This window comes from Pipistrellus hanaki, assembly GCF_964339955.1.
Source record: "Pipistrellus hanaki genome assembly, chromosome: 3".
NCBI classification, from domain to species: Eukaryota; Metazoa; Chordata; class Mammalia; order Chiroptera; family Vespertilionidae; genus Pipistrellus; species Pipistrellus hanaki.
Genome location: NC_140505.1, coordinates 102,838,351 through 102,866,350, shown reverse-complemented (window position 1 = coordinate 102,866,350; position 28,000 = coordinate 102,838,351). Strand labels below are relative to the sequence as shown.

General features: G+C 42.1%; 1 protein-coding gene across 4 annotated transcripts in view; it reads left to right on the top strand.

Moving 5' to 3' along the window:
- Positions 1-28,000, top strand: part of ATP8A2 (ATPase phospholipid transporting 8A2) — a 563,643-nt gene that overhangs the window by 410,673 nt on the left and 124,970 nt on the right. For 2 of the 4 annotated variants that reach the window (XM_084878763.1, XM_084878760.1), the window contains 3 exons: positions 2,629-2,690; positions 3,254-3,310; positions 4,767-4,874. In XM_084878763.1, coding sequence (XP_084734889.1) covers positions 2,629-2,690; positions 3,254-3,310; positions 4,767-4,874 — 227 coding nt within the window. The remainder of the gene's footprint in view (positions 1-2,628; positions 2,691-3,253; positions 3,311-4,766; positions 4,875-28,000) is intronic. The other 2 variants (XM_084878761.1, XM_084878762.1) reach the window with 2 other exon arrangements.

Below are 28,000 nucleotides of genomic sequence, written 5' to 3'. Positions count from 1 at the left end.
ATATAAAAGCCTAAGTGACCTTTACAACCAAATGACTGGAATGACTGGTCGTTATGACACACACTGACCACCAGGGGGAAGACACTCAAAGCAGGAGCTCCCCGCTGGTGGTTCGTGTGCTCCCACAGCAGAGTGCCACTCAGCTGACCAACCTGTCCCAGTGGCCCATCAGCCTGGTGGCAGCCACTCACTCTCTCAGTAGTCCTGCAGGTCCAATCTCCGGAGAATGGGCCAGGCACTGACAAACTAGCAGCATCAGCACAATTCCAACAGTGCTGCCGGCCTCTTGAAAGTTGGCCGTGGGCACCATGGCTGCTTTCCCTCCCTAGATGCTCTACAAAGAAGGAAGGATATAAAAGTAGCCACCAAGTGGCTTCCAACAACCGCCCGGAGGCTGATTACATCCTGGTTTCCCCACCCCCTTCAGGACCCCACCTGTGCATGAATTCATGCACTGGGCCTCTAGTTAATGATAAAACCTCAACTCCTTGCCATGGCCTACATTAATTTGCCCCTTCTAAGTATTTCCGAGTTTCACCAGCCAAACTGGCCTTTGTGATGGTCTTTGAGCTCATCTATGTGTCTATATTCAGACTGTTGCAATTTCTCTCTGCTTGGAAGCTCTCCCCTTAGATATTCACTTAACTCACCCCTTCATACTGCCCAGATCTGCTCAAATGTTACCTTCTCAAAAAGATTTTTCTTGAACTCCTTATCTAAAAGAGCAGCCTTTGTCATGCTCTGTTCCATTATCCTGCCTTATATTTCTTTTAGAACTTACTAGAGGCCCAGTGCACAAATTCATGCAAGGTTGGGGTCCCTTGGCCTGGCTGGTGATCAGGGCCAATTGGGGGTGAGGGAACGGCTGGCTGGGGGCAGGGGGAAGGGACCAAGGGAGGTTGGCCAGCCATGGGAGATTGGCTGTGGGAGCAGACTGACCACCAGGGGCAGCTCCTGCATTGAGCATCTTTCCCCTGGTGGTCAGTGCGCATCATAGCAACCAATCAACCAGTAGTTTGATCATTCGGTCATTCGGTTGCTTAGGCTTTTATATCTATAGATTATACCTGACATTTTATTGCACATGTATTTGTGTTTATGTTCTGGCTCCCTCACTATAGTGTGAGCTACTTGAAGGCAGGGACCTTGTTTCCCAGTTCTCATAATAGTTCCTGGCATAAAGTAAACTTCAAATAAATATTTTTTGTATAAAGAAAGAATAATGTTACCTCTTTCAAGGCTATAATCTACGTTAGAATCAAATAAATGTTCTCCTATCTAATTTCAAGTGTTTCTTTATTGAGGCATGCTTTTAAAATGTCACATTTAGCCCTCGCTGGTTTGGCTCAATGGATAAAGGATCAGCCTATGGACTGAAGGGTCCTGGGTTCAATTCCAGTCAATGGTATATGCCTGGTTGTGGCTCAATCCCCAGTAGGGGGTGTGCAGGAGGCAGCCCATCAAAGATTCTCTATCATCATTGATGTTTCTATCTTTCCCTCTCCCTTTCTCTCTAATTCAATAAAAATACATTTAAAAAATAAATTAATTAAAATAAAATGTCACATTTATTATTAAAACAATCTTAGGGCCAGTTACTAAAAAGTATACCCCCACAGTTTTGAATAGCTGTTTGGTAATACATTGACTTGTTACCTTCTTGGTTAATTTAGCCTCTCCCTTATTTATTGAACCTTTTCCTTCTCTTTTATTTTTAATCCTCACTCAAGGATATTTTTCATTGATTTTTAGAGAGAATGGAAGTGAGGGGGAGAGACAGAGAGAGATAATGTGAGATAAATGCATTGATTGGTTGCCTCTTACAAGTGAGCCCAAAACTAGAGTAGGTGCCTTTGACCCGAATTAAACCTGGCATCCTTCAGTCTATGAGCCGATTCTCTATCCACTGAGCCCAATAGGCTAGGGTTCTCTTTCTTCCCTTTTCATGAAATCCTACCTAAGCTTCTAGTCTCTCTTTACCACCTCCTTTTAAACTCTGTGCTCATCTCCTCTCTCCCTCTCTCCCTCTCTCTCTTTCTCTCTCTCTCCTCTATTAGGATAACACTTATGTTCCCTACTCTAGAATTAGGAAGAAGGGCATGCCCTGGCTAGGTGCAGGGTTCCAGGATTACCAGATTCTACCTGTGACTACCCTTGATTATTATAGTGTTTTAGAAAACTAAGCAGATTTTAATTCTTTAATAGGATTCTTCAACAAGCAGATGGGTAAATCCCTGAGCCCAATTATGTGTGGGTTGAAAATTTGAACACAAAACTTCTATATACTTGGCCAGTAAGCCATAGGTCTAAATTTGAGCATAAAACAAAATAAACGGAGATAGGCCATCATCTGTGCCATCCAAAGAAACCATTCCCAATCTTAAAATAGGCTTTGATTCCTCTGGATAAAAAAAAAACACAGCATTTTCACATTAGGCTAGCTGACTTGAATTAGACAATTCTATTTTGTTTGCTTCATTTGGAGAAAATAATTCAGAATCACAGAGATAATTTTGGAAATTCCTTTATATGTTGACAAATATTTCTAAAGTTTTGCTTTTACATTCTGAATAAAACAGACTGCAGTGCTGGCCTCCGGAAGTTAGTAATAACTTCTTTGTTTTTCAGACACTGCGTTGGCCAACGGTCATGCCACAGACTATTTATTTGTTGGAAATATTGTTTACACGGTAAGTTTATTTCTCTGTGTACTGAGCCATTCTTAAATAGCACAGGTGTGGACTCTGCTTCTCAAAACCCTTTATATAAAGCTGTTCTCATTATCATTTATTTCAGATGTTTAAACTATATATTTTAGAGTCCTTAAAGCTCAGAATGGTTGTGAAATGCTGACCTCATTTTCTGGTGAAGATTAAGCAGGGTCACGGTTTCTGGACAATGATGAATAAATTTCCCCGTTCTTTAAATGACCATTCCAGGTCTACCTGTGTGGGGGGAGAGGGGAAGGGAACAAGGGGAGGAAGGGACAGTGAAGAAGCTGATTTCTCCCGATTCTTCCAAGTTAAATAAAGAGCAAAATTGACTATTACTTGTGAGACAACAACCATTAACATGAGGGCTTTTCTTGAAGTAAATCTGTCTGCATTCCCTAAAAGGAGCCCCTAGAGGATTAGCACCTAGATGGCACTTGCCCAGTGCAGCTGCCTTGGAGGAACTGCCTCCAGGAGGGTACTTGGAATGCCTCCTGGAAAGCAGGAAGGTAACACGTCTCCCAAATGCCTTTCTTTCACAGTATGTTGTTGTCACTGTTTGTCTGAAAGCTGGTTTGGAGACTACAGCTTGGACTAAAGTAAGTTTTCTCTAGAATTATTTCTCTATTTACTCTAGATATTGTTCCTGGTATGATACTCTTTTTAAGCCCTGGAAAAACAGTAAGCAATGTCCAACTGTCTTATTTTATTTTGCATGTAAAAATGTGGTTTGATTTTATCAGGGCACATTTGCCAAAAAGGAGAATTTTAATTTCTGTAACTTTACTACCAAGAGATATATGACCACTTTGCCATATGACTTTCTAGACTTTGTTTATGTGTTTTTAAAAGATAATGTATTACAGAACATAGAGCTTTGTCATCTTTTTCACTTAAAAATAAATTACAAATATTTTATATCTTTTGTAGTATATGTTCATTATTAGAGTATGAAATCTTTCCAATATTCCATCACTTGTTTAATTAGATCCCATTTCAGACATTCTGTTTATTTCCCGTGTTTGGACATTATACCACTAGTCTCAGGATTGTCTGCCACTGCTGTTTAAATAGGCTCCTAACTCTGTGCTGAGATAATGGGGAAGGGGTGGGAGATTAATGTGGAAACAGGGGATCTCTTAAGAAACAATGGCAGTTAATCCAGGTGAGAGGGATGGTGGGTTAGCCTGAGACTTTAAAGGAGGAGGTAGTAAGAAGTGCTTATTGGGGTGACATTGGTTCACAAAATCACACAGGTTTCAAATGTGTAACTCAGCAGAACAGGATCAGCATGCTGTGCCATGCACCCACTGCCCCGAGCAAAGTCTCTTTCCGTTTCCATTTATCCCTGCACCTACCCTCACCGCTTCCTTTTCCCTCTGGCTATCAACACAGTGTTGCCTGTGTCTGTGTTTCATATATATGTTTTTTGCTTAATCCGTTCACCTTTTTTCATCCAGTCCCCTCCCCCCACCCTCACTTCTGACACCTGTCAGTCTGTTCCATGTATCCATTGACTATCATGATATTAAGAGGACAAATAACAAATAATTCACAACTCAGTAGATGGTTAAAGGGGCGTCATAAGATGTGATATCCATTACAGATTTCTTTTAAAAGTTACAGTATTTGGAAAATGAAAAGAACAATATCACAAAATGATAAACAAACACAAACACATACATATTGTTTTGTATATTCAGTGTTCTGTTACCAAACTAATGAGACCTTGTTTTATATAGCTCCATGTTGGAGCAGCTGGTGAGGAATGAGACGGGCCTTCTAATACTGTGGGTGGATGTAGAGGAAGATCAGCTGTGGAGGCCAAATCACCTCCATCTTCAGGGTAGTTTGGAGCCACTAGTCTCTTGAACTCATTGTTAGTCTTTTGGAGATAAGGAAATAGGAGCTTGAATTCTCCAATGACTCCAGAGTTGTCAGATTCTTCCCATAAGGAAGGCTGGCTTGGACACAGAGTCTGTGCAGCTGGTAGAGTCGGATGGCTCTCCCATGCCAGTGGGGCGGCCCTGCCTGAGTGTGTGTTTTCTTCTGCAGTTCAGTCACCTGGCTGTCTGGGGGAGCATGCTGATCTGGCTGGTGTTTTTTGGCATCTACTCAACCATCTGGCCCACCATTCCTATTGCTCCCGATATGAAAGGACAGGTCAGTGCTACTAACTGTGAGTGGACTTCCTGTGTCTTGTGAAATGATCCTTTTCTTTGTGTGGGCTTTCCGTGTCTCGTGACAATGATGAACTTCAGGAGAGTCAGTGTTGCCTCCTGCCATAGAAATGTATCAAGAGGAGAAAAAAATCAAAGCACCTGGAAGAGGTTGTCCAGTCCACAGAAATGGCATTTGAAATTTTAACTGTTGTGAACATTATCAACCTAAATCCTCTGACCTACCCAGCATGTCCACATTTCTGTAATGAATTCTGTGTGAATTACACACAATTCTGATGTGTACAATTCATGGCTCTTGGAAAACTAGAGATACTTGGTGTTGCTCATAATCCAATGAATATGTCGATTTTTGTTTTGATGTTAAGTGTACATTTATACTCTGCTTAGTTAATAAATAGTCACCTGTGAAAGATAAATCTAATATCTCTATTAAAAAGATCATTAATTAGTCAGAATATTTCATTATTTATCTCTTGAACTAAAGAGGCTAAGATAGAAGATTTTTACACTTGTTTCCTTTTTTTCCCCCCCACATATTCTTTTCTATTTATTTTCATTGTCCATTGTTGGAGATTGAGCCATCAGTAATCTTAGAATCCCACAGTATGGGGTCTGGAGAGAAGTTTGACAATCCCAGGTTCTAAACTTTCTCCAGGCCCAGAGCCAACACTCCCACTTCTATTCCCTTAGGACTAATCTATTCCCTTAGGACTCGGAGTTTCTTTCCCAAATAACCAAAGCCCACTTCCCACACCTATCTGGTTCGATCCCCAGATCCAGGCCAGTGTGAACACCTCTGGGCCCAGGGGCTGCTACTAGTACTTGCAGAGTGTGTGCACTGAGCCCCTTGGATGTTAACACTGGGGTGCACACACCTTTGCCTGAGGATGCTGGTGCTGTAGGACAGGACCAAGGGTAGGAGGAAAAGGACTGTGGGTCAGGGGCTTCCTCTGTACCCACTGGTGTTCCTGGCTCAGGAATGCGTATTTTAGGGGCAGGCCTGTGCATGGCACACCTGGCTGCTATAATCTTTGCCTCGCTTACTCTGCAGAAATGAACCAAAACTCCTGGGTCTGCCCCAGTCCAGGTACATGTCCAACAGCTGTTTCATGTAAAATAATCTAAAGATGGCATTGCTTGTCTCTTTCAATTGGTAAATCAATGGGCTGATGCACCGCAGGGTGCCCGGCGGGCTGCCTTTGTGAGAGAATGTTCAGAGGTTCAGACATTTCCCACTGGAGTGGGCTCCTGTATTCCTAATGCATCCTTGCTTTCTGTAAAGAACAAACACAAACACATATACATTCTTTTTTAAATCCAAGTGACAGAGGAAATTACAGAGCAGTGAATGGATCAAGGAGACTGTTGTATAGCAAAAGGAGCATTTCCCAGCAAACAGACTTTGTGTACATTTAAGGAAAACAATTATATTTTTATACAACGTGGTTTGTCCCCAAAAAGCAAGTCAAGAAAAGTATTTACACCAATGATAGTCACTTGGTAAGTTGTCAGTGTCTAGATATCTGCATTGGGTTCCCTCCCTTCTAGTTAAGGGTGGGTGAGGTCTGATGAATATTTTATTTGGGAATTTTACTTGCAGGACAATAAAAGGGACTGCAGCTGATTGCTATAGGTAGTTTTCTAAATTAGAAGACAGTGACAGCTGACAGGATGGACTCAGTTGATATGTGACTGGCTAATAAAGCCAGGTCCTTTAAAAGCTGCTCCCAGTGCCAAACCAGAGAGACACTCAGGCTGATCCACGCTCCCATCAAGAGGCTGACTTTCAAAGTGTAGGGACCACATCTGCCATGCAGTCATTAAAATGCCACATTTTCACTATCCAAGTTGCATGCTGGTCTGAGTGGTTTGAAGGCTAGTCTTAATAGTGAAATTTCCATAGTTGGAGACGTTTTGAATACATTTAATGAGCTATTTCTACCATCCAAAAGCAAAGAAATTGTACATTAAATCATCTGTCATTTCAGTATAAAAACATTTAATTTTTTACTTATATCATGTCATTTAACTTTTTTGTTGGTTGGTTTGTTTTCATGAGGCAGGTGATGTTTTGAAATCAAACATGACTGACTGAGAGTGAGGCTTTCACTGAATGAGATGATTAATGTAGTCTCCGTGTCATGGGATTTCTTAGTCGGTAATCCACTGTCTGTTTTTAAAGAGCCCTTTATTATCTGCAGTCTTTCTCTGGAAAAGTTCAGATTGGGGACAGGGTTTCAGAAAATAACCTCAGAACCAACTTTAGGAATATTTTACTTGGTATCTGATACCCAATAGTTTGTTTATTCTTTGAAAAGTGGTAGAGAAGCCGAAACCGGTTTGGCTCAGTGGATAGAGCGTCGGCCTGCGGATTGAAAGGTCCCAGGTTCGATTCTGGTCAAGGGCATGTACCTTGGTTGCGGGCACATCCCCAGTAGGGGGTGTGCAAGAGGCAGCTGGTCGATGATTTTCTCTCATCGATGTTTCTATATTTCTCAATCCCTCTCTCTTCCTCTCTGTAAAAAATCAATAGAATATATTTCTAAAAAGAAAAGTGGTAGAGAAATATTAAAAAAAAAATTTAAGATTTTTTAATTGATTTTTTTAAGAGAGAGAGAGAGAGAGAGAGAGAAGGAGGGAGAGAAACATCAATGAGAGAAAAAGAAACATGGATTGGCTGCCTCCTGGGTTTGAGCCTGCAACCCAGACATGACCAGTCAAGGCTAAAAACATTTTTTATACTTCAAAAATCAAATCGGTGGAGTGGCTAAAGCTAGCCTGAAGTCTAATTTTCTGCTTTCTCAGGGGAAATAAAGGGGGGTGGGGTGGGGAGATTGGGCCCAGGTGTAATCAGAAAGAAGAGTTGACTTCTTTGGGGAACTGTTGAAAATATGCCCACGCCAGGTTCATCCCTGTGGTTCTAGGTTGATGTTATGGAATACATGTTTGTGTCCTTTAAATTCATATATTGAGGTCCTATCCCCAAGGTGGCATATTTGGAGGTAGGATCGTCAGGAGTAATTAGGTCATAAAGGGGGTTAGTGGTCTGACAAGAAGAGACCAGGGACTAGCTCACTCATTTTCCGCCATGCAAAGATACAAGGAGAAGTTGGATGTCTGCAGCCTGGAAGAGGGCCTTTGCTAGAATCCTAATATCAGACTTCCAGCCTCCAGTAATGTGAGAAATGAATCTGTTACTGATAAGTCACCCAGTCTGTGATATTTTGTTGATAGCAGCTGAGCTAAGTGAGTGCTTAGGAGGGAGGAAAAAAGACTGCTTTATCATCACCACCACCATCATCATGATCATTATTTTAAGAATGTTTCTAGTTACTTTTATAAATCATTTTTGTAGCTTATGAAGCAGTATGTCTTTGGCAAATAAATATGGTTCCTTTGAGCTCTAGAATGAAGCTAGTGTCTGATGGCAAAGGGCATTTCTCACCCCCGAGCCGGAGACAGGCTAACACACCAGACGTTGTCTATTCATAACATCATCAACTGCTGAAAAGAAGCATTGTTTCTGTTGGGGTTTCCTAAGCTAATTTGATTAAATATTTCTTTGTCTCATTCATTGTATTTGGAGTTTTTCTCACGAGGGGGAAGGCAGGTTTTCCCCGAAGGCAGAGGGAAGGAGGCTGTACAAGGAGAGTGATTTTCCATTGTCAGAGTCTCTATCTTCCCTAAAGCACCTCAAGGTATGGTGGGTGAAACATAACCAGACAAGGAGCCAGGAAGTCCCAGGGAAAGTTACTGAAATTAAAAAAAAAGTCATGTTTACTTTTTCTCCTGAAAATAGGCAACATTTGTGGGATTTTAAGGAATACCCTGTTTTTCCATTTTTTCTAGTCCTAAGCCAGGTCTAAAGTGAAATAAAAACTCAGATTATGTCTATCCTTGGGATAACACCAAAGTTCTCAGCTGGGGAAAAATGTGTGATGATGTTTACCTGTAATAGGGGAGCATTTGTTTTTCTTTCTGCCAAGAGCAAAACTATAGGTAACAAGCTTTTCCATGTTGGGTTCCCAAAGCCAGTGCTTGAAGGTGAACGACAAAGTTGTCTGCTGAAGTAGAGCTTTGAATTAGGGAGATGAGGAGACCTTGACTTAAAACTGGATCAGGAAATATGCTTTATTTCCTTCATGTCATTTCTCAGAGCTTTGCACTTTAGGAGTGTCTGAGGAGATGCCATCTTATTTGGCTGTTTAAAACTCAAGCGACGTGTCCCAACTAGCTTTATATCATTTAAACTGCATTAAGTTCCTTATCAGCAAAGTCAAAATAATACCACCCACCCTGATTACCTTACAGGATATAACAAGATAACCTGTGGCAAATGTATAACAAGCAGACTCTTATTTTCCCTGGAGTGATCAATTATTTTCAAATTTTTATAAATAGAAATATTACTCTTGTTGGCCATAGAATTGTAATTTTTTATAGGTTCTAGATGTGATATTTCTCTTTAACCTCTATTGACCACCCACATCTGAATCATCTGGGTTGCTTGTTAAATGACAAACTACCCTCCACCACAAAAAAATACATAGCTACAAAACAGAACACACACACACACACACACACATACACACACACAGAGAATCAGAATCTATAGGGTATAGGATCCCCACCTCTGATTTTTAATAACTCTCCAGGCTATGCTTCCCTTAAATTTGAGAACCACTGCTCTAAAACACCTAGCGTATTACTGCATGACAGTGTAAGCCAGTTCTGGGAGTTATAGGAGAACATGGTATATTTAAAACATTCACAACCCACATATTTCTCATGAGAGGTGGTTATGTAAGACACGACTGGCAGTGCCAGTGACTGCTTTAAGGCATCTAGCTTTCTAAATAGAGGATTATACCGAAAGACATTACATCGTTCACCATGGAAAAATACTCCTCACCAGCGCCGGTGCTTTTCCTTTAAAATTCTTTTCATTGCTAGTAAAACAGGAGGGGAAAACTTTTACTTCAAAGCCTACAAACTGCGAACTCTGTCTGCAGTGCCAAGCTCCAGGCTCCAACCAGTTTCTGGCATATGGTGAGCTTTTTAAAATCCTAAATACAGAAATGGATTTGCTTTGGAGTTTTATATATGCACTTGTGTATACACAATGCAAATCCCAAGGGACTAAAAGCAAACAGGGGGAGGGATGGTTGCCATTTGCCATCTTTGAATCTTCCCTAAACAATTGCCTTCTCCTGGACCGTGCAGCCCAGTACAAGCTCAGGCCCAGGCATCTCCCACATGCAATAAAAAGTAAGTGATTTTGCTTCCAAGTTGCTTGTGCTCTAGGAGGTAAGCTGACACGTACTGGTAACGGTCATGGCCATTGCCGTCTTTGCTCAGCTATGGTTCCAGGACGTCTCCGTAGGCAGATGCCTGTCTGAGGGCCAGGAGAGGGTGTGTCCTCAGGTTAACTTTCTGTGGGGTAGGGACATGGTTGTTTGTCCCCACCTGCCATCCTCCTTCACTCTTTCCTGAGGGCCCAGTTGGCCTCCACATACCACTCCCGTGCAAGAAGCCCCGCACCTTAGGGAAGTCATTTCCACCCCTGACTCCAGGGCGAGTGTGGCCCCGGCCCCGTCTGCACGCAGTGGTTCAGAAACCCTGAAGGAGGTGTGAGGAGACATTCGCTGGGATATTCTGAGAAAGAAGCATGTTTGCTTCTGAAGGAAATCCATCCAAGAAGTATACATGTCATAGTTGTTATGTGGTGCCTGGAGTTGTTCAGCCACAAGGAGGGAATCCAGAATCCTACTGCTGCTGTGAAAGTGGAAGAGAAAAACAAAAACAAAAAGCAGAACAACAAACCTAACAAGCTCTTATGGAGCCAGCTGTGAAGCCCACCCCTAGGCAGGCGCCCCAGGCCACGCCCCCTGCACACGCAGCCTGTGCTTTCTGAGCAGCAGGTGCCCCGGAAACACTCTCCACTCGTGTGGATGCTGGGCGTGTCTCTTCAATTCACAAATGTAAAGCCTAGGTTGGTCAGGCTCCTGGTGGAGTGGCCGGGACTGCCCAAGTCTGCTAGCCATCAGGCTGGGAACCCCAACACCTAGTCACTGGGGAAGTCGCTTAGGGTGATGCTAGGTGCAAACCAGGTGTTGTATAAATGCCAGTCAATCCTCCTTAAAACGTTAAATTGTCTCTGAAGTGACTTAGTCTGCAGTGTAAAAGAATATTTAAAACATAAGTGTGGAGTTAGACGGCATCTACATACTTTATGTCTGAGCAGCAGTCTTCTGCCCACGCCACCCCACGCCAGTAAAGCAGGCTTCAAACAATAGTCACTTTCAGTACGTTGTGGAGAGCCTTAATTTTTTTGTTCCTGCTCTCCCTCCCCCCTGCACAGTTTCTCCATGCTGGCAGTTTATTTTATTTTGGCCTCTTGTTTCAGGGATGCTGTGGGCTAATTAGAGGCCAGGCGGCTTTGATTGTGAGCTGTTTTTCTCTGGGTTAAAGGTTTTGTTGTGGTGTTGGCATTTGTCATTCATTCTGATGTTAATTTTTTAAATATCTGTCAGCAAATTAAAGTACACATTACATGCTGATTTTGTTTGTTTGTAATATTTATATCCAGTGGTCACAGAGTGTGTTTGATGTGGTTTTGAACTTTTCCTTTCTCCAAACATGTGGAAATGTGTATGTGCGGCCCTGGAGTTGAGATTCTATGCCCGGTTTACTTCTCCGACATCTGCCTTGTCTGGTGACTGTAGCTGTAGCTCTCTCCCGGAGACATGGGAGTTCTGTAGGCGTGTTCTATTGAAGAGGTAGAGGTGCCTGGAAAAGATCCCTAGATAAAGGATTTCTGCAAGAAAAGACAACCAGGGTTGGTTACTAAAAAAGGAGAAAATAGAATCACAGCACACTATTAAGGGCATGCCGAAGTATTCCGATTCCATGTAAAAGATGATATAAAGCTATTGTTGCTCAGCCTCCATGGCTCAGAGGTGAAGCATCAACCTCTGAACCAGAAGGTCAAGGTTCAATTCCCAATCAGGGCACTTACCCGGTTGCAGTCTCAATCCCCAGTAAGATTCTCTCTTATCATTGATGTTCCTCTCTCTATCTCCCTTTTCCTTCTTCTCTAAAATCAATTTTAAAAGTATGTATTTTTTAAAAAGTTATTGTCGACAGTACTAAGATGGCCAAAATATAGTGAAAGGATTTACAGTAGGAGAGTTTCAGTTACTGTTGTTGCCATCCGTGTTGTAAAACATCAAACATCCATTGAGAAGATCATATGCTTTTTGAAGCTAGATTAGCCAGCTGTCATATGGGTTTGGCATCCCTTTAGCTAAAGATAGGAGAGAGAGATCTAGGTTACCTGAGTCTATGCCTGAAGTGCACTTTCATTCATGGGAGACGGGGATTGGCAACTATTGCAACCTGATTTTGATAAAAGGTAGAACTTGCAAGAAGAGCATGTTTAAGTGTTCAGAAACTTGCCAGTGCACTGTGAAGGCTGTCTCTCCCACCCCCCTGACTCCGTTCAGCAGCGGCAGACGTCTTGAGCATTCTTAGCGTCTGTCACCTGCCCTATATCCATTTTCCCCTTTTCTGGTCACAGCCCCTAAATCCCTTTTCCTCTTTCAGAACATACATTCAGGCAGTGCTAGTTCCCCTTCAGCTCCCCCTCTGTGTCTGGACCCACACCCATGACTAGTCACCCAGAATCTTCATCTCATGGACCACAGCTGTTGATTCAGGAATGGGCATGGTGACCCACACCAGACCACTGAGACACATTTCAGATTTTTATAGAAGCAAATAGGGGAAAGGAAAAGATCTCTTGCTGCTGGATTTGTGATATAGGGATGATACCAGTCTGGAGCGGCTAGGGACCACCACAGAGAGGCGTCTGGCTGGGCTGAGTGCAAGAGGAAGGCCGAACTGAGAGAGACAGCAGTGAGTGCACTCCTAGATCCCAGTCTGCCCAAAGCAGAGCATCTTTGAACTTTTAGGTGCACATAAATCAATATTTTTGCATAAGATTCAAGTTAGATTTCTGTAACTTCCGAAAAGAAACCTAATTAGTCATTACAAACACAAAAGGTAAAATTTGCTGTCATCATATTGTGGAAAAGCAGCTAGGGAATGTCTCCTACTGTGAATCTCCCAACCTAGACTGCCAGGGCCTTTGCCTCCTTTTTGTGGCTTCAGTGTGCCCCTCTCCTCTACCCCAAACAAGAAATAGAAGACAGGCTTGAGTAGAACTCATTGTTTGAAGCAAGATTGAAGGATATTGAAGCTTTTCTAACAGAGGCCTTTTTCTCAGTACCAACAATTCAAAATGGCTTAGAGTCAAATGGTCCTGAATAGCACCTTCCAATAGAAATATAATGGGAGACACATGTAATTTAAAATTTTCTAATGGCACCATTTAAAAGGTAAAATGATTTCTTTGTCTTATTCAAGTCAATAACAAGTGCTGGCGAGGATGTGGAGAAAAAGGAACCCTCGTGCACCGCTGGTGGGAATGCAGACTGGTGCAGCCACTGTGGAGAACAGTACAGAGTTTCCTCAAAAAGTTAAAAATGGCCGAGACCGGTTTGGCTCAATGGATAGAGCGTCGGCTTGGGGACTGAAAGGTCCCGGGTTTGATTCCCGTCAAGGGCATGTACCTTGGTTGCGGGCATATCCCCAATAGGGGGTGTGCAAGAGGCAGCTGGTCGATGACTCTCTCTCTCATCGATGTTTCTAGCTCTCTATCTCTCTCCCTTCCTCTCTGTACAAAATCAATAAAATATATTTAAAAAAAAAAAGTTAAAAATGGAACTCCCATTTGACCCAATGATCCCACTTCTAGGAATATATCCCAAGAAACTAGAAACACCAATCAGAAAGTATATATGCACCCCTATGTTCATAGCAGCACAATTTATAATAGCTAAGATTTGGAAACAGCCTACATGCCCATCAGCAGATGAGTGGATTCAAAAACTGTGGGACATCTACACAATGGAATACTATGCCACTATAAAAAAGAAGGAACTTTTACCATTTGCAACAGCAGGGGTGGAACTAGAGAGCATGGAAGGAAATTGAAGCTTTTCTAAGAGAGGCCTCTTATTATGCTCAGCGAAATAAGCCAGTCAGAGAAAGATAAATATCATGTAATCTCACTTATTTGTGGGATATAATCCTACCTAATAAAAGAGTAATATGCAAATTAACCATCACTCCATTATACTCACCAGCCAATCAGAGCAAGTATGCAAATAAACTCAACCAAGATGGCTACAGCCACAGAGAGCAGGAGAGAGGCTTGGGTTTCCTAGGCAACAGAAGAAGCCAAGCTTTCTGCCTGCTCTTGCTAGCCTAGGCCTCCACTCAAGGCTACAAAGTTTCAATTACAGAAGACAAACAAATCCAAAAGAAATGGCGGCAGCCATGGAGTGAGCAGGAGGCTTAGCTCCTCTCCAGGCTACTAAGTTTCTATTGTAGAAGGTAAGTAAATCCCAGATACCAGGGCCTCTGCTTGGGTCTCCAGGGGGAGTGGCTGGCCTGCAAACCACCACAAGCCCCTCACCCAGGCTGCCCCACCCCTCAAGGGAATCCCCATCCTGATCTGGGACACCCTTCCGGGCAAACCAGCTGGCCCCCAATTGTGCACCAGGCCTCTATCCTATCTAATAAAAGAATAATATGCAGATTGACCATCACTCCAACACACAAGATGGCTGCCCCCATGTGGTCAAAGATCCTGCCCCCATGTGGACACAAGATGGCCACCACAAGATGGCCAGCAGGGGAGGGCAGTTGGGAGGCATCAGGACTGCAAGGGAGGGAAGTTGGGGATGATCAACCCTGCAGGGGAGGGCAGTTAGGGGTGACCAGGCCGACAGAGGAGGAAAGTTGGGGGCAAACAGGCTGGCAGGGGTGCAGTTAGATATCAATCAGGCTGGCATGGGAGTGGTTAGGGGGTGATCAGGCTGGCAGGCAGAAGCGGTTAGGGGCAATCAGGAAGGCAAGCAAGTGAGCAGTTGGGAGCCAGCAGTCCTGGATTGTGAGAGGGACGTCTGACTGCCTGTTTATGCCTGATCCCACCGGGCCTAAATGGGCAGTCAGACATCCTGTGGGGGGTCCCAGATTGGAGAGGGTGCAGGCTGGGGTGAGGGACACCACCACCCCCTCCCCTTGTGCACAAATTTCATGCACCGGGCCTCTAGTGATCAACATAATTTGATGAACAATAATAGATCCAGAGACAAATGGAAGGGGAGAAGAGGTTAGAGAGCAACCAAAGAACTTGTATGCATGCATATTAGCATAACCAATGGACACAGAAAACTGGAGCGGTGGGGGCTTGCTGGGGGAGGAGGGTCAATCGGGAAAAAGGAAACATATGTAAAATTTTAGATAAAAAGAAAAGAAAATTAAAGAGGCAAAATGAAGCAGGATAAGTTCGTTTCATTAACATATTTAGCCTAACATTTCCAAAATATTATTACTTCAACATGTGACATCAAAGAAATGATTATTGAGATAATTTACATTCTTTTTCTGGAATTTTGGAAATTTCATGTGTATGTTAGATTTACAGTACATCCCAAGTCAGACTAGACCTATTTCAAATGCTCAGTACCCATTTCTGACCAGTGGTGATTGTATTGGACAATACAACTTTTCACCAACAGATATTTGCAAACAGAGTCACTCTTCAGAACTAAATGCAGTGGAAGTGAGATTGACAAGTAGGAAACGCAACTGCCAGGTTCTCCAGGTCCCTCTGCTGCAATCAGGGTGTGACTACCTGACTTGGATTTTCACCCCTTGCAATAAAAGGGTCTCAGGTCTTACACGGGCTTTCCCTAAAATGTGGGGACAACTGAGCTGTTAATCCATGCTTAGTAATTGCTTTATGCAGAAAGAAATTCTGTCACATACTGCAACACGGGTGAATCTTGAGGACATTATGCTAAGTGAAATTATCCAATCACAAAAAGAAAAGATTGTATGATTCCACTTATTTGAGGTACCTAGAGAAGTCAAATTTGTATAGACAAGAAAGTAGAAGGGTGGTTACCAAGAGTTGGAGGGAGGGGCAAATGAATTTAGTGTGTAACAGAGTTTCAGTTTTGCAAGATGAAAAAGTTTTAGAGATCTGTTGCATAATAATGTGAATATAGTTAACACTACTGAACAATATACTTTAAAATTATTAAGATGGTAAATTTTATGTTTTTACCACAATGTTTAAAGATTTACATTTTCATGATTAATATGAGTTTCTTCATCTGAACTGTAAGTTCTATGAGAAAAGTGAATGCTCTTCAATATATTGGGTCGGCAAGTAAGTAATTGTGGATTTTTAAAAGAAAAAGACAATTTTTTCATGGAACTAAATAACTTTATTCTGTAATGTATTGCCCATTTTGATCAATGACCTTTTGCCATCTTTCAGGCAGCATCATAATCCCACGTTCAAAAAACTTCTGGTTTTTATTAGCAAAAAACTGAATCAGGTACGATTTGACATCATCATCATTATTGAAATTTTTACCATTCAAGGAGTTTTGTAAAGATCGAAACAAAAAGTAATCAGATGGTGCAAGGTCAGGACTATATGGTGGATGTGGCAAAACATCCCAACCAAGCTCCATTAATTTTTGCCGAGTGACCAAAGATGTGTGTGGCCTTGCATTGTCATGATGGAATACAACACCTTTTCGATTTGTCAATTCGGGCCGCTTTTCTTCAACTGCATTGTTTAATTTCGTTAGTTGTTCAATGTAGACATCAGAATTGATCGTTCGGTTGGGTGGTAAGAGTTCAAAGTAGACAATTCCTTTGTAATCCCACCAAACTGATAACAAAACCTTCTTTTGATGAATATCAGCTTTTGATGTTGTTTGAGTTGGTTCACCTGGCCTGCTCCACGATCTTTTCCGCTTCATATTGTTGTAAACAACCCATTTTTCATCGCCAGTTATCAGTCGTTTTAAAAATGGATCATTTTCATTACGTTTCTTTAGCAAATTGCAGCTGCTAATGCGTTGCGTTAACTGTGATTCTTTCAGTTCGTGAGGAACCCATGTATCAAGTTTTTGAACATAGCTAAGTTGTTTTAAGTGATTTTCAATGCATGTATGTGATACATGAAGCTTCTCTGCAATCTCACGTGTTGTACTGTGACAGTCTGAATTGATTATTGCTTTGATTAGGGCGTCATCAACTTCAACTGGACGACCAGAGCGTTTTTCATCTTTGAGTGAAAAATCACCAGAACGAAATTTGGCAAACCAATTTTGACACTGCCGTTCTTTTAAGGCTTCGTCACCATAAACAGCACATAACTTTTTATGAGCTTGCGATGCGTTTTCCCTTTGCGGAAATAAAAAAGCAAAATATGACGAAAATGTTCCTTTTGATTTTCCATTTTTCAACGAACGCCAAACGAAAACCACAAAACAGATCAAAAAACTTTTTTTACTGATTAACAGCTGAATAGCCAACTATCAAATAACAAAATGTGTTTTACATTTGTACTACGTCTGCAAACTAAAAATTCAACTGAAGCCATATATGTGTGAAACCCGCAATTACTTAGCTGCCGACCCAATAGTTCTAGCAGAAATGTATGTTTCCTGAGTCAGTACATCATTGGGCGGCATTTTCATTATTTTGTTGAGAGGACTGGTATTTTTGGAGTAATAAGTATAAGCACATAATTGGAGAGAAAATTTTGGTCAAGAAAATGTCAAGCTTAGGTAGAGTTTAGTGAGCAGCTGGCCTCCAATAAATCTTGGATGATTTCATGGAAAAAATGGACCCTCCCTGGCAGGATTATTTCTTAGTCAGTCAGATGGTGGAGCCTTCTGGCCCATCGGTTGCCTTAGAAGAGGTGGCTTAAAGAGGTGGATCTGGCATCAAGAGCCAAGTTGGGACATAAATTTTTAGCATCAAGTAAAGTGATATTACAAGAAAAGAAAAAGTTAAAGGTTTGAAAAGTCTGTCCCCAAAACATAGCACTTTTTAAAAAATTCTTTGTTGTTTCAAGTACTACATATGTCTCCTTTTTCCCCCATAGACCTCTCCCCAGCCACTCCCGCCCCCCAGCACATGCCCTCACCCCTGCCCCCCAGTGTCTGTGTCCATTGGTTACGCTTATATGCATCCATCCAAGTCCTTTGGTTGATCTCTTACTCCCTCACCTCCCACCTTCCCTCTGAGGTTTGATGATCTGTTTCATGCTTCTCTGTTTCTAGATATATTTTTTAAATACAACATCTTAATTAAAGGAAAGAATAGCAGTAACTAAAGGGATTCTGCATCCAGGAAAACCAGAAGAAGCAGAGGTGGGAAAAGAAAAAATGGGAGGCAAAGAGACTGCCATGTAGGTGACAAGAAGTCTTTCAGTGATGGAAAAGACCAAGTGGAGCAGTGAAGGCTAAAAGGAGAGCACTTCAAACTTTCATTGAAGGAAGTTGAGAAATTTTCCTCAAAGTGGCATCAAAAAGGAATAAGAATGACCATGAATAAAGGTCCTGTAACATAATGAGTTAGAATTTTTGCCTTTTTATGATTATGTGAGAAAAGTAATTCTTAGAAACAAAAGAAATAGAGGGCATATGAATGTTATTCTGAATTAATCTTTCTGACTGCTAAATCAGTTAAAATGAATCTTAAAAATAATAGCTTTGTCTGGGCTGTGTAAAAATTTTTAATTCTTCCAGCATTAGAAGATAATTAAATATTACCTTAGGGAATTATAATAGTTTTTTATAATATAAAATTACTAAGATTTTTTTAAAAATATGCGATGATCATGATTTTGGAAAATAGCTCATAATGCCAGACTAGTTTATTTTACACAGGGAATATAAACTCAAGAAGCAATTTTAGGTACAAACTTCTAATTATAAGATAAATAAGTTGTGGGGATGTAATATACAACATGGTGACTATAATTTATAATACCATATTATAGTTTACTAGAGGCCCCGTGCATAGATTTGTGCACCGGTGGGGTCCCTCAGCCTGGCCTGCAGGGATTGGGCTGAAACCAGCTCTCTGACATCCCCCAAGGGGTCCTGGATTGCGAGAGGGTGGTTCTCAGGTGACACACCATGGAATCAGGCTCCCTCCTCTCTGGTTCCAGGTGCATCATCCGAGAACCAAAGCTGCCAAGTCACTGCAGCTCAACAGCTCCTTCATTGAGCATCTGCCCCCTGGTGGTCATTGCATGTCATGCTATTGATTGGATGGTCAAACTTAGGCTTTTATATAGAGAGATAATACTGTAGCAGTAGTTTATAATTGATATTTGCTAAGAGAGTAGACAAAAGTTCTCATCACAAGAAAAAAATGTATAACTATATGAGGTGATGGATGTTTACTAAACTTGTGGTTATCATTTTGAAGTATATACATATGTATATCAAATCATTATGTTCCACACCTGAAATTAATATGATGTTACTAGAGGTCCAGTGCATGAAATTCCTACACAGGTAGGGATCCTAGGCCTGGCTGGTGATCAGGGCAGACCCAGGCCTTCCTTCACCGGCTGCCAGCTGCAAGCCAGGGCCTTCCTTCATTCCATGCTGTCCCCTAGTGGTTAGTGCATGTCATAGAGTGCAGTCAAATTCCTGGTCGGTCAAACTCCTGAGGGGACAATTTGCATATTAGTCTTTTATTATATAGGATATATCAATTATATCTCAAGAGAACCGGAAAAGAAAAAGAAGGCAACTTTAGATAATTAAAAAGTTGTCTACATGGGGACTTGTTAATTATGCTAAAAGAAAAACTAATTTTTTCCCCAATGCTTTCAGTGGTTCAGATTTAGTGGGATAAGGTTAATGGAGGTAGTATTCTCACAATACAGCATAAATATGAATTTTATTCAGGCCTTTTATAAAGCTCTTCTGACATAGGTCATCTTAGTGATAGCTTGCCACCTAGTATATGCTATTTTAGAGCCACTTTCTCCCCATATGTTTTTTCAAGAAGAGTAATTACTTCTTTATTCCTCAGTATCATTTATGTAACAACTGAGATTGGGTTGTCATTCTAGAAAGTTGAAGTTTGTTTCCAGACCTCTGCAGAGCCCACCTTTTTATCCACCAAACTTCTGACGGAGTGAACCAAGCTCCTAAAAGTAAGAACTCTCAGCATTAAACATTTGATGAATAATGTGATATATTTGGAGCTGTACTGTTTGTGAATTCTCCATTTCATTTTGCTTTCAGTTTCACAGAGAAGTTTATATTCATTAGTCTTCTTTATAGTTTGCCTTCTTTGAAGCTAATTCTTTATTGTTTATTCCTGTTGATGTCCTCTATCATTTCCCCCTGGCTCTTCCCTTAACTCTAATTTTCCTTCAGTAGCAGTTTCTGGGAGTTTCTTAGAGTGGGTGCCTTTCTAAGCTTTTGTACATTATTGTGATTATTTAAGTTTAAATTTTAGTTTCTTGATCACAGTTTTACCAAGAGAACCATCTCAAACCCCAACACCTCTGGGGTTTATTACCAAAATTACTATCATCATAAATTCCTAAGTCATTTTATGAGCCCCCAAACCTTCAGCCATGGCTTGGAACATCACCGTGTTTGTTAAGGGCTCATTCAAGACATTCTTTATTACAAGTGATTGCCAACAAAGGGAAAATGCTCCTTTTCTAGTGGCTTCCTAACAGAGCCTCAATGTACATAGAAAGAGAGCCTTCAAGACCTGAAATGCATATGTCAATCTTAGCAGATTGCCTTAGAAAATAATTTGGTAAATAGACTGTAAGCAAAGGGTTAATAGTTGAACCACTCACTTCCACTCAACACTGGAAAAAAATAGGTTTTCAGTTATTCCCTTTAGATAGAAAACTCCTTAATGACAGCATCCTGAGCTGCATGTAGAAAACAGGTCAGTGTTTAAAGAATAGATGACTGAGGTGGAAGTGGAGGGCTGAGTGCATGAAATGAACAGCTTCTTCAGTCATCACCAATCAGGCCCCTCAGACATGCCCGGTTACTTTTTTTTTGTTGTGTAGCTTGTATAAAAGCTAATGAATAATGTTATAGAATAGTGACCATATGGTGAATCTGTACAATTTTGACTAATTCTGTGTCATCCACATGGTTGGTCTCCCAGTATCTTATGCTCTGAAATATCTAAAGCACAACTCTTGGATGTCTTCTCACCCTGACACCTTCCTTCATGTTTCCTCTCTACTGAGTGACATTGTGCTCAGTTCATATTTGACAAAGGAAGCATGAACATACAATGGAGTCAAGACAGTCTCTTCAATAAATGGTGTTGGGAAAATTGGATAGATACATGCAAAAAAAATGAAAAAAGAAATGAAACTAGACCTCCAACTTATACCATACACAAGAATAAACTCAAAATGGATAAAGGACTTAAATATAAGATGGGAAACCATAAAAATCTTAGAAGAAGCCATAGGCAGCAAAATAGCAGACATTTGTCATAGAAATATCTTTACCAATATAGCTCCTAGGGCAATGGAAACTAAGGAGAAAATAATCAAACAAGACTACATCAAAATAAAAAGCTTCTGCACAGCAAAAGAAACCATCAACAAAATAACAAGAGAGTCCACTGCATGGGAGAACATATTTGCCAATGTTATATCCGATAAGGGTTTGATCTCCAAAATTTATAGGGAAATCGTACAACTTAACAATAGGAAGATAAACAATCCAATTTTAAAAAAATGGGCAAAGGACTTAAATAGACACTTTACAAAGGAGGACATACAGAAGGTCAAGAGACATGAAAACATGCTCAAAGTCACTAATCACCTGAGAGATGCAAATCAAAACAACAATGAAGTACCATCCCACACCTGTCAGAATGGTTATCATCAACAAATCAACAAATGACAAGTGCTGGTGAGGAAGTGGAGAAAAGGGAACCTTCATACACTGTTGGTGGGAATGCAGACTGGTGCAGCCACTGTGGAGAACAGTATGGCGTGTCCTCAAAAAATTAAAATTGGAACTTCCATTTGACCCAGTAATCCCACTTCTAGAAATATATTCCAGGAAAACAGAAACACCTATCAGAAAGAATGTATGCACCCCTATATTTATAGCAGCACAATTTACAATAGCTCAGATTTGGAAATAGCCTAAGTGCTTATCAGCAAATAAATGGATTAGAAAACTGTGGTACATCTACACCATGGAATACTACGTTGCTATAAAAAGAAGGAATTCTTACATTTGCAACTTCATTGATGGAACTGGAGAGCATTATGCTAAGTGAAATAAGCCAGTCAGAGAAAAATAAATATCACACGATCCCACTCATTTGTGGAATATAATGAACAACATAAACTGATGCACAAAAATAGATTCAGAGATAAGCATCGAACAGACTGTCAAACTTCAGCAGGAAGGTAGGGGAGTGTTGGGGCGGGAGAGAGGGTAAGAGATCAACCAAAGGACTTGTATGCGTGAATGTAAGCGTAACTAATGAACACAGACACTAGGGGGGTGAGGACATGTTTGGGGGGAAGGCTGGGGGGAGGTTAATGGGGGCGGGGGGGGAGGGAAGGAGACATATGTACTACTATTTGTAATACTTTAAACAATAATCAAATTTTTTAAAGAAAACTTACAGAGGATGAGAGCTTGTGGAAGGCAGGTTGAGCTTGGTCCACCTAAAAAGGATGAAGAGCAGCCCAGCTGGTGTGGCTCAGTTGCTTGAGCGTCATCCCTACAACAGGAGGTCACTGGTTTGACTCTTGATCAGGGCGCATGTCCAGGTTGCAGGCTTGATCCCCAGTGGGGACCATGCAGGAACAGCTGCTGGATGTTTCTCTCTCATTGATGTTTCTATCTCTCTCTCCCTCTTCCTTTATCTCTCTAAAATCAATAAAAATATTACATACAAAAAAAAAAGGTAGAAAGTAAGAAGGAGATAGCATCCTGGACATAAGCTGCAGGGGCAAGGGCCTGTCCATAGGATGGCCTGCTTGGGGCAGAGGGACTGAGATGGATAATCAGATGTCAAATAATCCTAAAATCAGAGATTAATGTCAGAGTCTAATGAACTCTAAGTAACAATTTTTCTTTACTTGTGCTTCAAATAATAATCAGTAGCCAATCCATACAGTATTGCCTCTTGGCAGACATGCTTCGTGTGGAGTAGCTAAACATTCCTTCCGATTAAAAAGTATAATTCCCTTGTTTATTTCTGATACTGGCAAGTCAGCAGCAACGAAAAAAGAGAAGAAAAAAAATGTGATTAGCATTATTTCGTCATATTAATTAAGACACTGTGGTAGTTTCAGCTTGAGGAAATCAGTTACTAAAACTAAGGGAAGTTACTCCCCAACCATAATCCTTACATGAAGCTTTGATTGAAAATGAAAAGTTTGAGGTGAATTTTGTTGATGCGCATTGTAAGGATCTTTCTAGGATACAGTTAAGGTTGATTTATGTAAATGTACCGGAAGAACCTTTACAAAGGAAAGTACTTATAAGTACTCTTTATCTTTACACATTGCTATGTACCCCTAGTTCCATCTACCCCTGATTGCCCCCATAAAGCTATTCGGCACAAATTAATCTTTTCTATTCAATTTATTGGTATGACATTGGATAATAAAATCATATAGGTTTCAGGTGTACGATTCTATAATACATCATCTGTATGTTGTATTGTGTGTTTTACACCCCAAGTCAAGTCTCCTTCCATCACCATTTATCCCCCTTTAGCCTCTTCCACCTCCCCCCGACCCCAGCACAGGTTAATCTTTTCAACAGGAGCAGCCAACTTTTCTAGCGAAGGAATTTGCCGTTTTTGTGGTTTGGGTAAAAAGGTGGTTCATTTTATTGGTTTCTTGGTGAAATATGTACCATGATAAATTCAATCTTTCCTCAGAAAAAAAAAATTCCCCAAATCCTACTTTTTCTGTGCAAAATTTGACATGAAAGCCTTTCTCTGTTGAAGCAGCCAAATACTGAATTTGTGTAGACCTGGGCAAACAGTTTTGGGTCCAAGGTTAAGGATATTTATTGCTGAAGATATTACATGTATTTGTATCCAGGAAGAACAAAATCCAACACATTGACACTGGTTTTCAAATATACTCTTTTGCTTTCTTTTGTTTGGGGGGAATGTTTTTCTCCATGTTCCTCTTTTTAATCCTCTTCCACACTTGGTAGAGTTTGGAGGGATTTTTGCCAGGGATAACTAACGGAGGTGCACAAAGTGTGAATACACAGGAGATCCGCTGGTTTTCTTGCACACACTTCAGAGAAAGTTCCTTGCACTCTGACTTTGGCGTAGCATGCGGGAAATTCCTTCTCCGCTTGCCCAATGCAATAAACAGACCTCCTGCGTCTAACCACGGTCACACTGAAGATTCTTATGTGGGGTTACTTTTGCCTTTTGTGTAAAAGGTAAGGGTCCCAGCCTTGCTATTCTATACTTTCTTCAGCTCCTGCACTTTGGGATTTGTGCAGGCCTGTGTTTGGGTTAATAGGACTTGTGGTTTGACTTACTCTGTGTTCATTATGCGCGCATGGAAAGGGAGGCAAGGTACACAGACTCCCTGTGCATGTGCTTTTGATAAACCTTACGTTACCTCAGATCAGTTGGAAAGTTCAGACGTTAGCATCACCTTTTGGTTACTGACTCGGGGCATTGCTTGTTCTGTTCAGCGCAGGTGAGTCGTCCAGTAATGCTGTTACTCAAAGCGTGGCCCCCAGCTGGGCAGCCTCAGCCTCCCCAGAGAGATGCTTGTTAGAGATGCTGAATCTCAGACCCAACCCAGAGCTACTGGACAAGAACCTGCATTTTAACTAGAGGCCCTGGTGGTTCTTTGGACGGAAAGGCGCTGAAGCCCTTGTTCAGGCCATGCTCCCAGAGTGCTGAGTCCATTCCCACAAGACCTCCACGGGAGGCTGGGAGGGAGGAGGCGGGCTGACCAGCAGGGCACAGAGGAAGGAGAGCAGGAGGACATTGCCTGAGTTAAATTATGCTCATTAATTCAATTTGAGGCAGGAATGTGTGTAAATAAACGCTGGCAGCTGCAGAGGCTCTGTTTCCTGCAGGGCTCAGGCAGGAATGCAGGGGCCAGTGGCCCTGAAAACCTGACTGGGATCAGCCAGATAGCCCTGCAACCAGGAGATAATGACGGAAAAGATGGTATTATCGTTATCGAATTAGGGAGGTTTTCAATGCAAAGCTGAGTGCCACACTGAGTGGAACTGGAGAGGCTTTGCTCGCATAGATAAAATCTTAATTATTTGAAAAGCTTAAGCTCACTCACTGCTGGCTGCTCTTTTTTAAAGTTGATACAGATCAGATTTCCAGGCTTAGAATGGGCAGGACTGTGCCATGGTCCTGTGCAGCCTGTCAGCATTTCCAAATATCAATTACCTGCTCACATCCACCTTTTCCCTTTCGAAACTGAGTCCGTGAGAAACAGGGAAGAGAATTGAGTTCTATAGGTTAAGGACAACTCTTTTGTACCATAAAGCTGAATGGGGGGTTTATTTTTGGCACTTCATGTTCCTTAAGTATTTGAGGGGCTGAACGATCACCACCAGTTAATATTTACTAATCCTCATGTGGCATGCTGGGCAAAGATGCTTATCTACCCAGTTTAAAATAATAGTAATAATAATAATAATAATATATATATATATATATATATATATATATATATATACACACACACACACACACACACACACACACACACACACATTATTAATTTCAGAGTGGAAGGGAGAGGGAGAGAGAGATAGAAGCATTAATGATGAGAGAGAGTCATTGATAGGCTGCCTCCTGCACACCCCCCACTGGGGATCAAACCCACAGCCTGGGCATGTGCCCTGGATGGTAATCGAACCATAACCTCCTGGTTCCTAGGTTGATGCTCAACCACGGAGTCACACCAGTGAGCTTGCCTAACTGTTTTAAACTATGACTCTCACACTGTCATTTTTTAGGAGCTCATTGAATGTTATTTATTCCAAAGAGACAACTATTTCCCAGCTTAAAAGTTAGCTACTGGTCTGCTGTTCCTATCACTAATGGGATGGCTATAAATGAGAAGAGTCATGTTCTTCTTTAATTTTACCTGGAAATATTTTCCTTGATGCTGCTGTGCCTGGGCTGCTGCTGCTATGAAAATAGGTAACGAAGTGCCAACGCTTTATTGAATGCTTTCTGTATTTAACCTTCACTACAATTCCTATTCTACAGACAAGGAACCAAGGCCTGGTGACATTAAGGAATCTGCCCATGCTCACGTGGTCAGCCGGGCAGCTGGGATTGACCAGGCCCACCTGGAGGGCCCATATCAGCAGCCCTCAGCCTTCTCTCTGAGACCTCCCACTCCCCACCCCCAAACTCCCTCCCAGAGTGCTACATGCCTTCTCTGTGCTCTTAGAATCCTCAACATAATTTCATTTATGAAAAAATACTTTTATTATTACTAAAGATTAATGTGTACATAAGTCTCATACTGCATTGTGGGAAATTTTAGGGAAGGGACGGGCAGGAGGCCTTCAGTGAAGGTGACTAGTTCTTCCTGCGTCGGGCAGCCAGCATCTCATTCCTGTGCTGAGCTCCAGGCCTCTGGCAGGGCTTGCGGGCAGTCCGACCTTCCCAACACTGAGCTGAGTTCTGGGGATCAGCCCTTGTCTCTTGGCCTGTGCCCATTTCTTTAAGAGGTGAGAGAACGGTCCCCTGTAGGCCACTCCGGGGAGAATACCACCTTGAGGTCTGCAGCAGCCACACAGAACTCCCACTAACGGTGAGGCAGCTTTCGTGTGCAACTCAGGAGACACTCAGGGAAATCTTACAAGCCGCTGAGGCCTTGATTGAAAGTCTCAGAAGACACACTGCTTTTAGCTCAGGAGGCACAGAAACCCTGGGCTGAGGAAGACAGGAACCAAAGCAAGTTCTCATTTCTAGTGATTTCATCCCTTTTGTGCACATAGTTTCTCCCTTCAGGAGAAAGAGAGCTCATCTGGGGAAGGGGAACACAAAAAATATGAGGAATCCAGCTCTTCAGCTCATCCATCTAGCCCACCCTGAATATTCTACCTTTTACCCACATGGAAGGAGATGTGTTAAGAGAAGGACAGTGGGCATTGCACTCCTGCCTCTGTGAAGACCCAGAGACCTCTGTTGGGAGGGTCAGTGGCCTTAACTGGCTCCAGCAAACCAGTTCAAGCTGAAGTTAGGTGGTCTCACTCCCTCCTCCACAGCCGTGTTGCGGTCCTTCAGGATTTAGGATGGCAGCTGAAGAGCTGAAGAAAGTCCTTTCAGGGTTTGGTCCTCTGTCACTCATCACCCACACACCAACTCCCAGAGCCAGGGACTGATTTATTTGTGGATAATGCAGTTCCCTGCTTCTGTGCCCACTCTCTTTTCTTGCCTGTCTCCTCCAGCTTTCTCTGCTCATTAACAGGCTCTCAGAGAGCGGGCTACGAGGGAAGCAAGGAATCATCCCCAAATCAGTGTCCGCTTTGGCTTGTGCTTCAAGTTTGCTTCAGAGGAATTTTGCACCCTGATCTCTTGAGCTGGGTCAGTGATAAGTCCTTTCTCTTGATAGATGTTTCTGAGGGTGATGGCTATTTTCACTCCCATCTCTTATTTTTACATTGGCCTGAAATGTCCTAAACATGCTATGAAATGTAAAGCATTTGAGGAATGGGGCCGGAACCAGCTGGGTGAACAGAATCTGACTTCCCTGCTGCAGTTGCTCCTCTCACCCGTTGGCCTCTGGCACTTGTCCCCCTTGGAGCCTTCTTCACACCTCCGTGTCCACTCCCACCCCTCTCCCTGCTCTGCGGACTGGTTCCTCTGTGGGACCAAGAGAACTCTCTGCAGAGATAAAAGAGGCTTGCTCGTGGTCCTTGCCTGCGTGGGACATTGTCTTTGGAGCAAGGACAAGCAAGCAGCCTCGCTCTGACCTTCGGGCCTCCAGTTCCTGTTTTGCCCAGGACTTATTTCACAAAGGGTCAGTCTCCTTTCTTTTGCCTCTTTTCTCCTGTCCTGTTCCCTGACCCTGTCCTCCTCTCCTTCCATCCATCCACCTGTTGTGGGAGGCATGTTACGCAAAGAAGGGAATTTAATGGCTACATATTAGGTCTGAGGAATGGT